An 11,521-nucleotide genomic window follows, 5' to 3' on the forward strand; every position below is an offset into this window, starting at 1 on the left:
GACAGAGAACACTACAGGCGGGCTGTCACCTGCGACCCGATACCTGGTTAGTAAATACACAGGAACACCAAAATCTGGAGGAACGTGGGTCAATATGTGGATTCATATTGGGATGTCTACACAACTGTGTGAGTCGAGTGACTCCAAAAAGTTTGCCACTTTACTCGAACCAAAGTTCAAAACACCTGTTGATGTCTGTCATATCTGTGCTCATCATCATATGTACATTGTCTGTACTGGTGTTATTGTTGAATACATTGTGAATACATATTTTTAAAATTGTTTGATGTTTTTGTTGAGTTATTATTACACAATACTTTTTCTGACCTTTTTTGAATCCCCTGACAGATAACCCATGTTACAAAAAAGACTAAAACTAAAAAAAAAACTAAAGTAAAACTAAGCATTTTCAAAAAATTAAAAATAAACTAAACTAAGAAATAAACTAGCAACCCTGCTTTAAAAACTAATTAAAACTAAACTGAATAATGCCAATTTGTTTTGTTTTGTCATGGTCAAAAAAATCGTGGCAGAGAATCGTAATATCAGTTCTAAGCAAAAGAATCGTGACTCATATTTTTCCCCGAATCGTGCAGGCCTACCCGCCATTTGCTGGTGGCGGGTGCCAATTTCCCACCCTGTTAGTGTCGGTGTGTTTGGTGCTGGAATAATGAAATAATGGTTCTTTAATGTCAGTGCTGCAGGGCCCTCTTTTATCATAAACTTCACCACAGTCAGCCATCAAAATAATACCTGCTGTGGGAGAGACAGAATGAGGAAAAGATAAACTAGGTAGAGGGAAATAAAGTTGCTAATGGAGGTTAGAAAATAAAACTGAATGAAGCTATAGTGCAAAATGAGTCAAAAGTACAAAAGGATGGAAGTAATAGAAGAAGATATGAACAGGCAGAGTAGGCCATCACACATGTGCCTCATATGTACTGTACCATTCCTGCAGTTTCTTGCAGTAAAATGAGCACTCAGAGCTGCGCCTTGGAATCTCTTGACTCAGTTTTTCCATCTTAGTCTGGGTTGGACGGCAGACAGTGATTTATCCTCACTGCTGTGAGCTGCAGCGTGGAGACAGTGAAGTAAACCATCTGGTATTCCCTCTGTTAAAGCAATACGAGTCTGGCTAAAGCACCGAGCCTCAGAGTACACGAGAAGAAGAAACTCTAAGTTCTCTGGATCATCTTTCAGGTGTGTGTGTGTGTGTGTGTGTGTGTGTGTGTGTGTGTGTGTGTGTGTGTGTGTGGTGTGTGTGTGAAGACAGAACATCTCTGGGTGTAAATATGCCACACTGAAGAATTCTGGGCGATTTTTCGGTTTGTCTTTACATGTGTTTGTGTCAGACTGCTTATCACGTGGTGTTTTGTGTAATTTTTAAATTAGAGGCTGTGGTTAATCTTTGACTATCTCATTATGAATGAGTCAGAACAAGTCCATAATGACCCGGGAAATGAAGACATTAGGCAAATAAACAAAACAAATCTCACTCTCTGATTTCCTGTTTTGCCTTTTCCTCCGTGCTGCTACTTTCATGTGCAGCTCTCAGCCCCAGTCACTGGGTCAGTGTCCTGAAATGTCTGGAAGACAGCTGGCCGATAAAATGAAACTTAACTTATACCAGCATGTGAGTTCTTTAACAGACTTAATCTTGCTCAGGTTGCAGTAAACACTGGCCTCAGTTGCCTTTGAGAGTTCTCGCCTAAAAAAAAAAAACTGTCCCTGTTGTAGTTGCACACTTTCCCCTTTGCTGGCATTCGTTCTTCATCTTCAAAAGCAGCTGCCAACATGATGATTGCTTATGCTAATAATTTACCATTTAATTGAGCCTTTTTTGCTGAACAGCGCCTACTGTGGCGACAAGTGCCCAGCCTAATAGGCAAGCAAAAGTAGAAAGGAAAGTCAGAGAACTGACTCATTGTTGTCAGTACACAGCAATATCTATCTGAAGTTTGCTACCATTAGCCACCACAAACCACTGATCATGCCAGACCAAGTAAGGCTGTAGCAGTATAGAATGAATTCTGAATTCTTCATGAATTTTCACTTTTAAGAGAAAGAGTTGTGTTTTAAAAGTTACATATTATCCCTTTACACCATATTCTCAGGGAGCCCCAATTGCATATACATATTGCTATTTTTGAACTTTTTATTTATTTATTTAATTAATATTAACATAAATGGTTTTCTTAATTATTATTATTATTATTATTAAGATTGATTTCTGGTCATACCACCCAGCCCTTGGTAGGATTTTACAGTAGCTGTTTGCTGAAATCTAACAGCCACTAGCATCCCCACTGTACGCCATTCTACTGTAGCTGTGATTTTGTCTTCAGAAATATGTGAGTAGTACAGTATGTTGCACATGTTGGTGCTACTTGAACCTTACTTAGTGCCTCACTGCAAAGCTTACGTGTACAGGAGCAGTGGAAAATTAAGCCAAGGTGCAAAGGTGTGTGAGACTGCTCGCCATTCAGTTTTGTGCTGGCATAAGTTTATTCATGTGTTGCATGTCAGTGTGTGTTCTCTCACAGGATGTGCTCTCCATGCAGTGTATGTAATGCGTTCAATCTAGCAAACGTAATGCCTGCAGTATGATTTCCAGGTCTGGTCACATGATTCCCAGAAGCAACAACTTGAGGTCAATGTTGATGGAAGTGTGTCTTGGGCTTTTTTTGTAATCGTATTCTTGGATCAGATCTTGATGCTTAAATATATTTGCATGAGTTTTAAAGGTTTCACGCTGTGTTTTCATAGCACAGGAGGGATTTACTTTTGCAAAAATGTAGTAAAGGTTTATACACTTTTATGAGATGAAACATTAACCTTTAAAGGAAAATTATCAGAGGAACCATTTCCCACTGAAAATGCCATATATATTTAATGGGTGTTGGTATTAGTTAGGCCTTCTTTCAGGATCCAGGAGACTTAGCATCTCAGTTACAGGTTATGATGGATCAAAATAAGGCTGTAGCTGAAAACCCATAAGTGTATTAAATTGAGCTAGAGCATTTTTATTGCGTATGAATTTTACTTTTCATTTGTGAACGGATGAATGTCTTACTGTACTTCTTTTAGTAGTCTTGCTGTAAGTAATTACAGCTTGGGCCTTAATTGTAACCTGCTGCATTCAACATTTGGCTTCAGTTAAAGTTTTATAAAACCGAATCAGGTGAAAAAAAAAATTCGTACACTGTCCCTGTCTGTGATGCGCTCTAGGTGGGGGAAGTCTCTCATTGGGCATTCTTGTTATTGGCTGTGCTGGTCAGAGAGAGTCAGGGTCCTCTTTATGACTGCTAATTACTCCTTGTCCTCAGCGCCAGGTCAAGCATGTGCCTGGAGAGTCCGGCCTCACTTCAGAAAGGGATAGAGGAGGATAGGGGGCAGGGAAAGAGGCAAGAATGTTAATCTCCCCCCCTTGCAAAAGTCCTAATTCACTGGTCCGGCACCCCTACTCCTGTCAGATTAAATGGTGCTGCCTGGAGTCACAGTCTTGTTGGAGAATGTGTGTGTGTGTGTGTGTGTGTGTGTCTGTGTGTGTGCGTGTGTGTGCATTTGTGGAAATCGAGGGTACATGGATAGGTTAGGGGAAGGGGATCCACCACAGTCTTGGCCTTGAGCCGAGAGCAGGATTATGAATCTGGCACTCGAGCTACTGTTCAGAGTAAGAGAGAAAAAAGGTAGACAGAAAGTGTAGTAGGGTAGGGAGGGGAAGATATTTGCAAAACCACACCATGCCCACTCATCTCTTCAACAAACGGTTGTATTGTCATAAGTTTCACCACACATCTTAAAATAATTCACACTTAAACTACATACTTTTATGATCTAATTATCCTTCACTATGCTGCAACTTCATCCAGCCCATGTCTGACAAACACACCCGTAGAAGGCTGAAGACAAAATTAACAGCTCCTCTTTTAGCACAACAAAGACACAACACTTTGCTTACTAATTTTGCACATAACACTTACAAGTTCCCGCTGTGCACATGGCTCCGGAAGACCTAACTGTGGGAGTAGAAGTGGCTAATTTACACCCAAGCCATCTAAGCGTTTTATCTTCAGAAAGAAAATAGTTCTGAAGCATTTAAGATGACAACTTCATCGCGTTAAATAAGTTTGTGTTATGTAGAGTTTGGGGAAGAGAAGTTGGAGTTTTCATCAGCTCCTCTAACATGTCCTTTTCATGTAGTTGTGTTGTAAATGCGTTTGCTTATGGACAGCAGAGGTCGTGTGGCTGATCAGAGCGTTAAAGGCATCCAAAAAAGTTTCCCCAGGTTGTTGATGGAAGCAACGTGTGGGTAACATGAGAGCCAAAGGAAAGGAGATGTTTTTATTTTGCTCATGAAAAAGGCTTCAAAGGAGCGCTAAGGCTTAAAGGATGCACTGTATTTACAGTATTGCTCTTGTATTTCATGTCGTTGCGTGAAAGTAGTTGCAGCAGAAGGAGTAAAGAGGGACGGTAGGAAATGAACATAAGACCGTGTCACATAAAGAGTTTCTGTTTATCTGCAGAGAACCTGCCTCTTGGATGTGCGGCCTGTGGTCAGAGGGAAATGTATGTTTAGCATGTCTCGAGGGAACTGCCATGCTAAGTGGGTAAACATCTCAGCTTAACAAGGTGCGACGGAGACCCACACCTGTGGCTTAGGATGTGGTCAAGACAGCTTCCGCTGGAACGTCGACTGCCCCTGAAAGAAATTCATGAATGAAGGTGTGTAAGGAAGGATACGTCAAAGAGGGAGGGGAACAGAGCTGATAATGCTTGTGTGATTAACTCTCTAAAGGGCCCGTCTGACTGTAACTAAGGAAATGGCTACGAGCCATCGCTTTATTGGAAAAGACATTTAGCTGTCCTCAGATGGGTTTTCGATAGGTCTGTTGTTTTTGTAGTTGGCATCCGGACAGAGATATATGATGCTATCCTTTCACCTTCCATCTCTTTTCCTGTAAGCTGCTAATTGGCCCTCTCCACCTGGCTCACCTCCAGATGACCCACAAGGGGCCCTGTGGTTGCTTTTAGATCCATCAGGGGATGCAAAAACCTTGGTTGAACACAATGAATGAAACAGATTTTGTGTGGAAGGAAAAGGAAATTTGAAAATGGAAATGAGAAAGTGGAACACGTTTGATTCCATTTGATGGAAGGAAATGAGTGCTTCTCAGGTGTGGATTGATGGGACATCCCGATGACAATTTGTTTCCTTCACCAAAAAAGCTGCTGATCTTCATGGGATTAGTATGTGTCAGTGTGGATTAGCAAAAGCAACACTCGTCACCAGGGGTCGTGACACAGTTAGCATCGACTGGATGCTCTCACCGACTTCCCCCTTATCTTCTTTCTCTGTGGTGCTGAGCTGGCTGTTATTAATATGCTCTTGGTATTGTTATTATGACAGACATATTGTTATGATGTACTCTGTGAGCGTATGCAACAGTTGGCCAAAGGATCTTAATTGAATAATTCGTCCCTGTTTGCATGTCGTCATCTGTTATGTAATAAAATGTCTGTGGCTTGTTGGGAACATCTGATCGATGGATGTGGTTTGCGATCAGCCGCTATTGGTGTTTGTCTGTAAGGGTTTAGACACTCATGTGTGAAGACAGACCATACAAAGAAGTTTAAGCGCAAAAACAGCATTATGAGCGCCTTCCCACACAAAGGGACACTGCAATGGCAGTGAATGTGGTGCCATGCTGACAGGACAATCTTGAAGTACACCAATGTGAGTGTTACGGTTATATGAGGTATGATTTGAAGCAAGTGTGTGTACCTGTCACCAACAGTCTCTAGTAGCAGGGCTTATACAAGGTTGTGTCTATATAAGGAGATGGGAAGGCTGTGTGTTGTAGGGAGAGACTACATGATGAGGAATCAAATGGAGATGGAAAAGAGAGGCTATGGCTGGTTGGTTGGTTATAACAGTCTCAGAATCACAGTCTAACTCCACATGAATGTGATCAGACCTTTATGCTGTAGCTTGGATTTAATGTGACATGTAAAGTCCATCATGTAGACAGTGGTTTCTGTGTTTAATTTGTAGGGCAATTAAGCCCTTTCCATGCCTTGTAAGGACTCCTTTTGTCAGTGATTGATTGATTTATTTCCCAAGGGAATAACGTGCTGTTTGATGATGGCAGGGCAGAGGGACTTACTAACCTGGAAACCCAGACCCACATCCAAAAGATTTAAAAAAAAAACGTGATAGAGCCCTTTCTGGAGTCTGTTCAGGACTACTGTAGAAACATGGCAGTACAACATGGCGAGCTCCATGGAAGATGTCATTATGTAAATTAGGGCTCATTCTAAGCTAATGAAAACACGATTTTTAGTTACAGGTGATTATATACTAATGAAAACATAATGAGGAATATCATATTCTCTTTCCGCCAATAATGCCCCCAAGTCCTAGCCTGGAAATCCAGACCCACATCCAAAGGGATTAAAGGTCTGGCATTGAGTAATGAAAGTTGCCCATCTCGGGGGGGTGGCACCAAGCGTGCATTTGAAAATCTCACTGCACGCAGTCAACGCTACGACCAATCACAACAACACACAGGGTGACGTATCTAGAGCCCGATACGCCTAGCTACCAGGAGAGCTAACTGGTAGATTAAACTGTCGTCAGCTGTTTAGCTCGTCTCCGGCCCGCCTATACATCGATGTGATTGGTGCAGCTCGGCTACAAGGCGTAGTTGATGAGCAGCATTACTCTATGCCAGAGTAACTTGCGGAGCAAATTCAAATTGTGCTCTCGAGAACTCTGGATTTCCAGGATAGGGAATTACTGCAGTGTCAAAGCAGACTGTAGTGGCTTTAACAGGGTACGTTTGCGGCCGGCTGAGACAAGGGCATAAACTATGAGCTTTGCATAGTGGTCCTTGTTAAAAGCGGGTTTAAAAGAAAACACTTCATGTGCCAGTTAATGCGTCACTTACTTCTCTCATGTTAAAAGCTGAGAAAACCGTAACTCCCTGTCTGTCTCAGTGAAACTGATTTTGATTTTCTTGAAGCTCTAGCAGGATTTTTATGTTAAAATCCTGCATGAAGTTTGTCTAAAAGATGCAAAATGTATGCAACTTCTAGAGTTTGAGGAAAAAAGAACGTGCAGTGTCCTCAATTGATGAACAATTCAGGACAATACTATCCTCTAACACGTGTTTGTTTTGGAATAATTGGGCTGTCTAATAAAGTTTACAATGTTATTTTATTAACATGTTTATTCAGACACTTAAAAGTCAGTCAGTTGTAAAAATTCAGATTCTGAAATTAAGCAGATGCATGCTTTCCCGGGCGCGTATAAGTTCTACACACCCAAGGGTCCCTGTGCTTAATTCTGTATCTTCTGACAACTTAACTCAACTTTTTTGAAGTTTATTGTAGCCATTCAGGCCCCTGAATACCTTAGTTGCTAAGCGACCAGTGTAAACAGAGAGATTTGAGAGACTATTTTGTTATAGCACATGGCTTGCTCCCACAATCTAACACTTACAGATCAATAAGTGCAAACGCTATATAAGAAATTTTTGATTGACAGATCAATAAGAGCATTTGTAACAGAACTACATTTCCCAACACTTTGACCCTCTGACATATAATTGCAGAATGCTCAGAGACAAGCTCATTAAATAATCCTACCTCATCACCTCATGGTGAATGATATATATTTTCTGGGCCGGTGGGAGAGTTCCTGTATGTCTCTTCATTATGAGTTGATGACAGACAAAGCTGTCTTTTTGTTTAGACCCTTCACTCTTTCATCTTGTGGTTTGTGCACTTCCAGGGATATGAATGTAGTTATCTCTTTGACATGCTTAAATGCTGGGCTAGGGGCATTTAAAAAAAAACAGATGGGTGTGGTGCTTGGATTCATATATTTCTCTTTTGCTATTACAGATCTGTGTGCCTCTGCCTAATATGTCCCCATAAGCACTGTGCCGGGTTCCACTTTTACATCTTGCAGGAATATAATTGCAGAGTTTGGGCATTGGATAATAGACTTCCTCCAAGACAGGAAGCGTGGGATGGCTTAGGAGAGAGATAGAAAGCGTGAGATGAGAACATCCTGATTAGGAAATCGCCACACACCAAATGTATCTCGCTTAAATCCCAAATTTCCTCTCAAAAGGCTCTACACAGACTTGTTCCAGATTGTCTATTGTGCGTATTAAAAAGGTATAAACTGGTATCAAGTATGTTTAGGCTACATCTTTCATTTCTCGAGTAATCGAAACAAGTTACTTCATGACTGAAGTTTGTGCTGCAAACTGAAGTTTATGTGTTTTGTAAACCAAAGAACTCTTGGTCTTGTATAGTGTGCTTTCTTTAGTTGGGTCTTGTTGATGATAAGATAATGTAGGCGACCCCCCCCCCCTTCCCCCCCAACACTGTACACCTGTGGACAAACACGTGCAGCCAAAGTTTCTTAAATGGAGACCTCTGTTTAAAATTGTTGATTTTTTTCTTTTAAATTGATGTGCGCTGCATGCAAGCCTTGTGTAATGACATCCAGCTGGAGTTTGTTGCAGGGTAACGCAGAATGTACAAACACTCTCGCTCTGCCCATTTGCCTTTCCACCTTTCCCAGCATCCCTTTCACTCTCAGATGGATGGAGCTATTGAAAGTTTTCTTTTGCTTTTTCTTTTCGGTTTCCTCTCTGAACGCTGTGTGTGGTCTTTGTAGCCTGACACTGAGACTTCTGTACCTGTGTGTGGGTGTATGTGCATGCTTTTATTCTTGACCGAGGGGGTTGCCTTTGACAGTCCACATTCACCATAACAACACAAAAATGCATCCAGCAGAATACTACAGCATGCTTGCTTTTGTCTTTTGTTTTATTTCTGCCATAAAATTCTTCTGTTATCCTCTACTTAGTTTGCTTCCTCACTTTAGTGTTTGCCCTCCTCTAAAACACCCTGACAGCCCCCACCCCTCACCCCCCACCCCCTGTTCCTTATGTGACTGTCCCTATAGACATGACCCAGAGCCCTTTTCTGTCCAGATCTTTGCTGGGACAAGGCTGGAGGCTAATGGGTGTCATCGTGTAGCTTGCTATGTGTGCATCTGGCTGCACGAACAGCTGTTTGTCCTGGGTGGTTTTGGCATGCAAGGGTGCGGTCCAGGGTCAAACCCCATGTCACATTGCTCTGACCCAGTGTATTTCTGCGGTGGCCTGGTTACAGCCGGGACGACCGGCCTGAAAGTGTGCTAATTGCATGGTTGTGGTTGAAGGGAGGCAGCAGAAGATTTAGCATTGCAGGGAAATGGATGGAAGGATGGGCTTTGCTGAAACCCTAACCCATGATCATGGTCCTCTATAAATGGGCACATCTCGGTTTAGCGCCTAAATGGACAACTGAAGTCTTCTCTGAACCACAACACTGTGATCTCCTGCTGAGTAACTAAGGCTGCTGACTCTGCAAAAGATAGCACACAGAGGGAAATGGTCATAATTAAGGTTTATCTGATAGACAGACGTTCTGGGCTATTAAAGAGTAGTATCTGTTTTTGCATTGTATAAACAATATGATTAATGGGCTGTAAATTTAGCAATGTGTACTGTGGAGTTTGGACAAATTGAACTGCTTTATTTTATTTTTTTTAACCCATTTAAAAATAAAATCTGACAACTTTTTTTCTTCTTCTTTGTGTCTGTTTCTTCTCTCTGTAGCGGAACCAGCAGACCTCTTGAAGATTTTAGATTTTCACAGTTTACCCGAGGGTGTTAAAAAAACAACAGGTTTCTGCTCACATCGGAGGTCAACACAAGGACCCGATGTGGCTTACAGAGTATCCAAAGAAGCCCAGCTCAGCGCCCCCACCGTACAGCTGTATCCAGGTGAGTATCTGACTCAACACACAGTAATGCTCGCCCTCTACAAATGAATACAATCATCTCTTGCATTTATTTTTTTGTCTATTTTCTCTGTTTCTCTCTCTCTCGCTCTCTCTCTCTTGACATCAAACATACTAGTTCAAAGCCACTTCCAAATCATTCTCCCACACCACTGCTCCAAGCTCATCACTACATATGGTTGTTCAAGATCTTTAACTTATCTTACAGGGTGTTTTTGCTACACAGTCTTGCCATCTGGTCAGGTGTATGACCTTTCACCCGTCATCGTAGTAGACAGGGATTATAACATTAAAAGGTAGCTGGAAAGAAATTTGTATTCGCGCCCATCTAACCTGCTTCTGTCCCTTCCATCAATGCAGCAGTGTTCTTTTGCTCCTGTGACTCGATTATTTATGTCACGTCTATCTTTTTCTTTATGGGATTTTAGGCTATTTACTGTTTCATTATTTCCCTCCTGTCGTAGCTTGTTCACCCCGTACCAAAACACATGTTGTATGTCTACAGCCATCACTAGACGACTTGGACATATAAAGAAATGAGGGCATATCTGGACAGTTCTGGTAATTGAGTCAGTCAGGTTGCTTAGTCACACCTATTCAAATGTTGAAGATAATTTAGGGACGGATAAAGATAATGCGCCCTAATTTCCCCCTTGACAACACACACCAGATGCATGAGAAATCCAGCACTGTAATATGTGATGCTCTGGGAGGAGCCGGACAAAGGAAAAGCAGTGGAAATAGGGGTGGTAGGGGGGAGGGAAGTCTGGGGTTCCACTTTAGCCTTGTTCTATTGTGCTGACGTGGCTTTGGGTTAGTGCTTTATGGTGCGCGGCAGTAGTACTTTCCTCTCTCTCTCCTCCCTCTCAGGCAATCTTTCCTCGCTTTTCTCCATCCTTCTCTCTTTATTTTCCCTCAAGCGCCATCATTTTCCCCTCTATCATTTCTTCTAGACTGCTGCGGCCTCGCAGTGTTTTCTCCCTTCTACACTTTCTGGTAACATGCTAGGCTCTATACTTTTTTTTTTTTTTTTTATAGGCAGAAATTCAAACCATATTCTCTGACCCGGACAACCAACCCCTGAAATTACTGTGATTGGTTTTCCTGCAGCTTAAAAATATACAGCTGGGGGGGGGGGGGGGGGGGGGGGTGGGGGAGGGAGAGCAATGATGTGGTCTAGATGCAGGAAAAAAGGAGAAATAATAACCCTTCCTGTAAGCTAATCTTCCACAAAGCTTCTGAGATGTTGCATTGGCCTCAGAGGACCTTTGATCAATGTCGTGGCTTTTCTTTGGGGCTTAGAGCAGAGCCACAGAGCTCCATTGGCCTGCGTGCCCTATCACGCTATCCAATCAAACAAATACTGTTCACTTTGAAGCTTGGTGACAGCAGAGCCCATATGTTTAGATACACATGCTATAATTACACACATGCTACTCTGGATCATCTAAAATAACAGTCTACATAAAACAAACCAACTTGGAGGAGTTTACATAACAGGCACCCACATTATCTCAAGGTGCAAACTGAGTAACTAGCCGCCTGTGGTTTGAAAGCCTTAAAATCTAGTTGAAGCGTCTGTGACGTGGTCCCTGTCTTGCTTTGACATTAAGAGAATGAATGGCTAATATGTTCCAGAGGGCAGCTAAACTT

At 42.1% G+C, this 11,521-nt stretch overlaps 1 protein-coding gene across 1 annotated transcript in view; it reads left to right on the forward strand.

Annotated features, from left to right (window-relative positions):
• The window catches only part of col5a1 (procollagen, type V, alpha 1), an 86,921-nt gene that overhangs the window by 11,782 nt on the left and 63,618 nt on the right, over nt 1–11,521 (forward strand). Inside the window, exon 2 of the mRNA XM_032540336.1 lies at nt 9,684–9,851. Within this exon, the coding sequence (XP_032396227.1) occupies nt 9,684–9,851 (168 nt within the window). The remainder of the gene's footprint in view (nt 1–9,683; nt 9,852–11,521) is intronic.

This window comes from Etheostoma spectabile, chromosome 16 (genome assembly GCF_008692095.1).
Source record: "Etheostoma spectabile isolate EspeVRDwgs_2016 chromosome 16, UIUC_Espe_1.0, whole genome shotgun sequence".
Classification (NCBI taxonomy): Eukaryota; Metazoa; Chordata; class Actinopteri; order Perciformes; family Percidae; genus Etheostoma; species Etheostoma spectabile.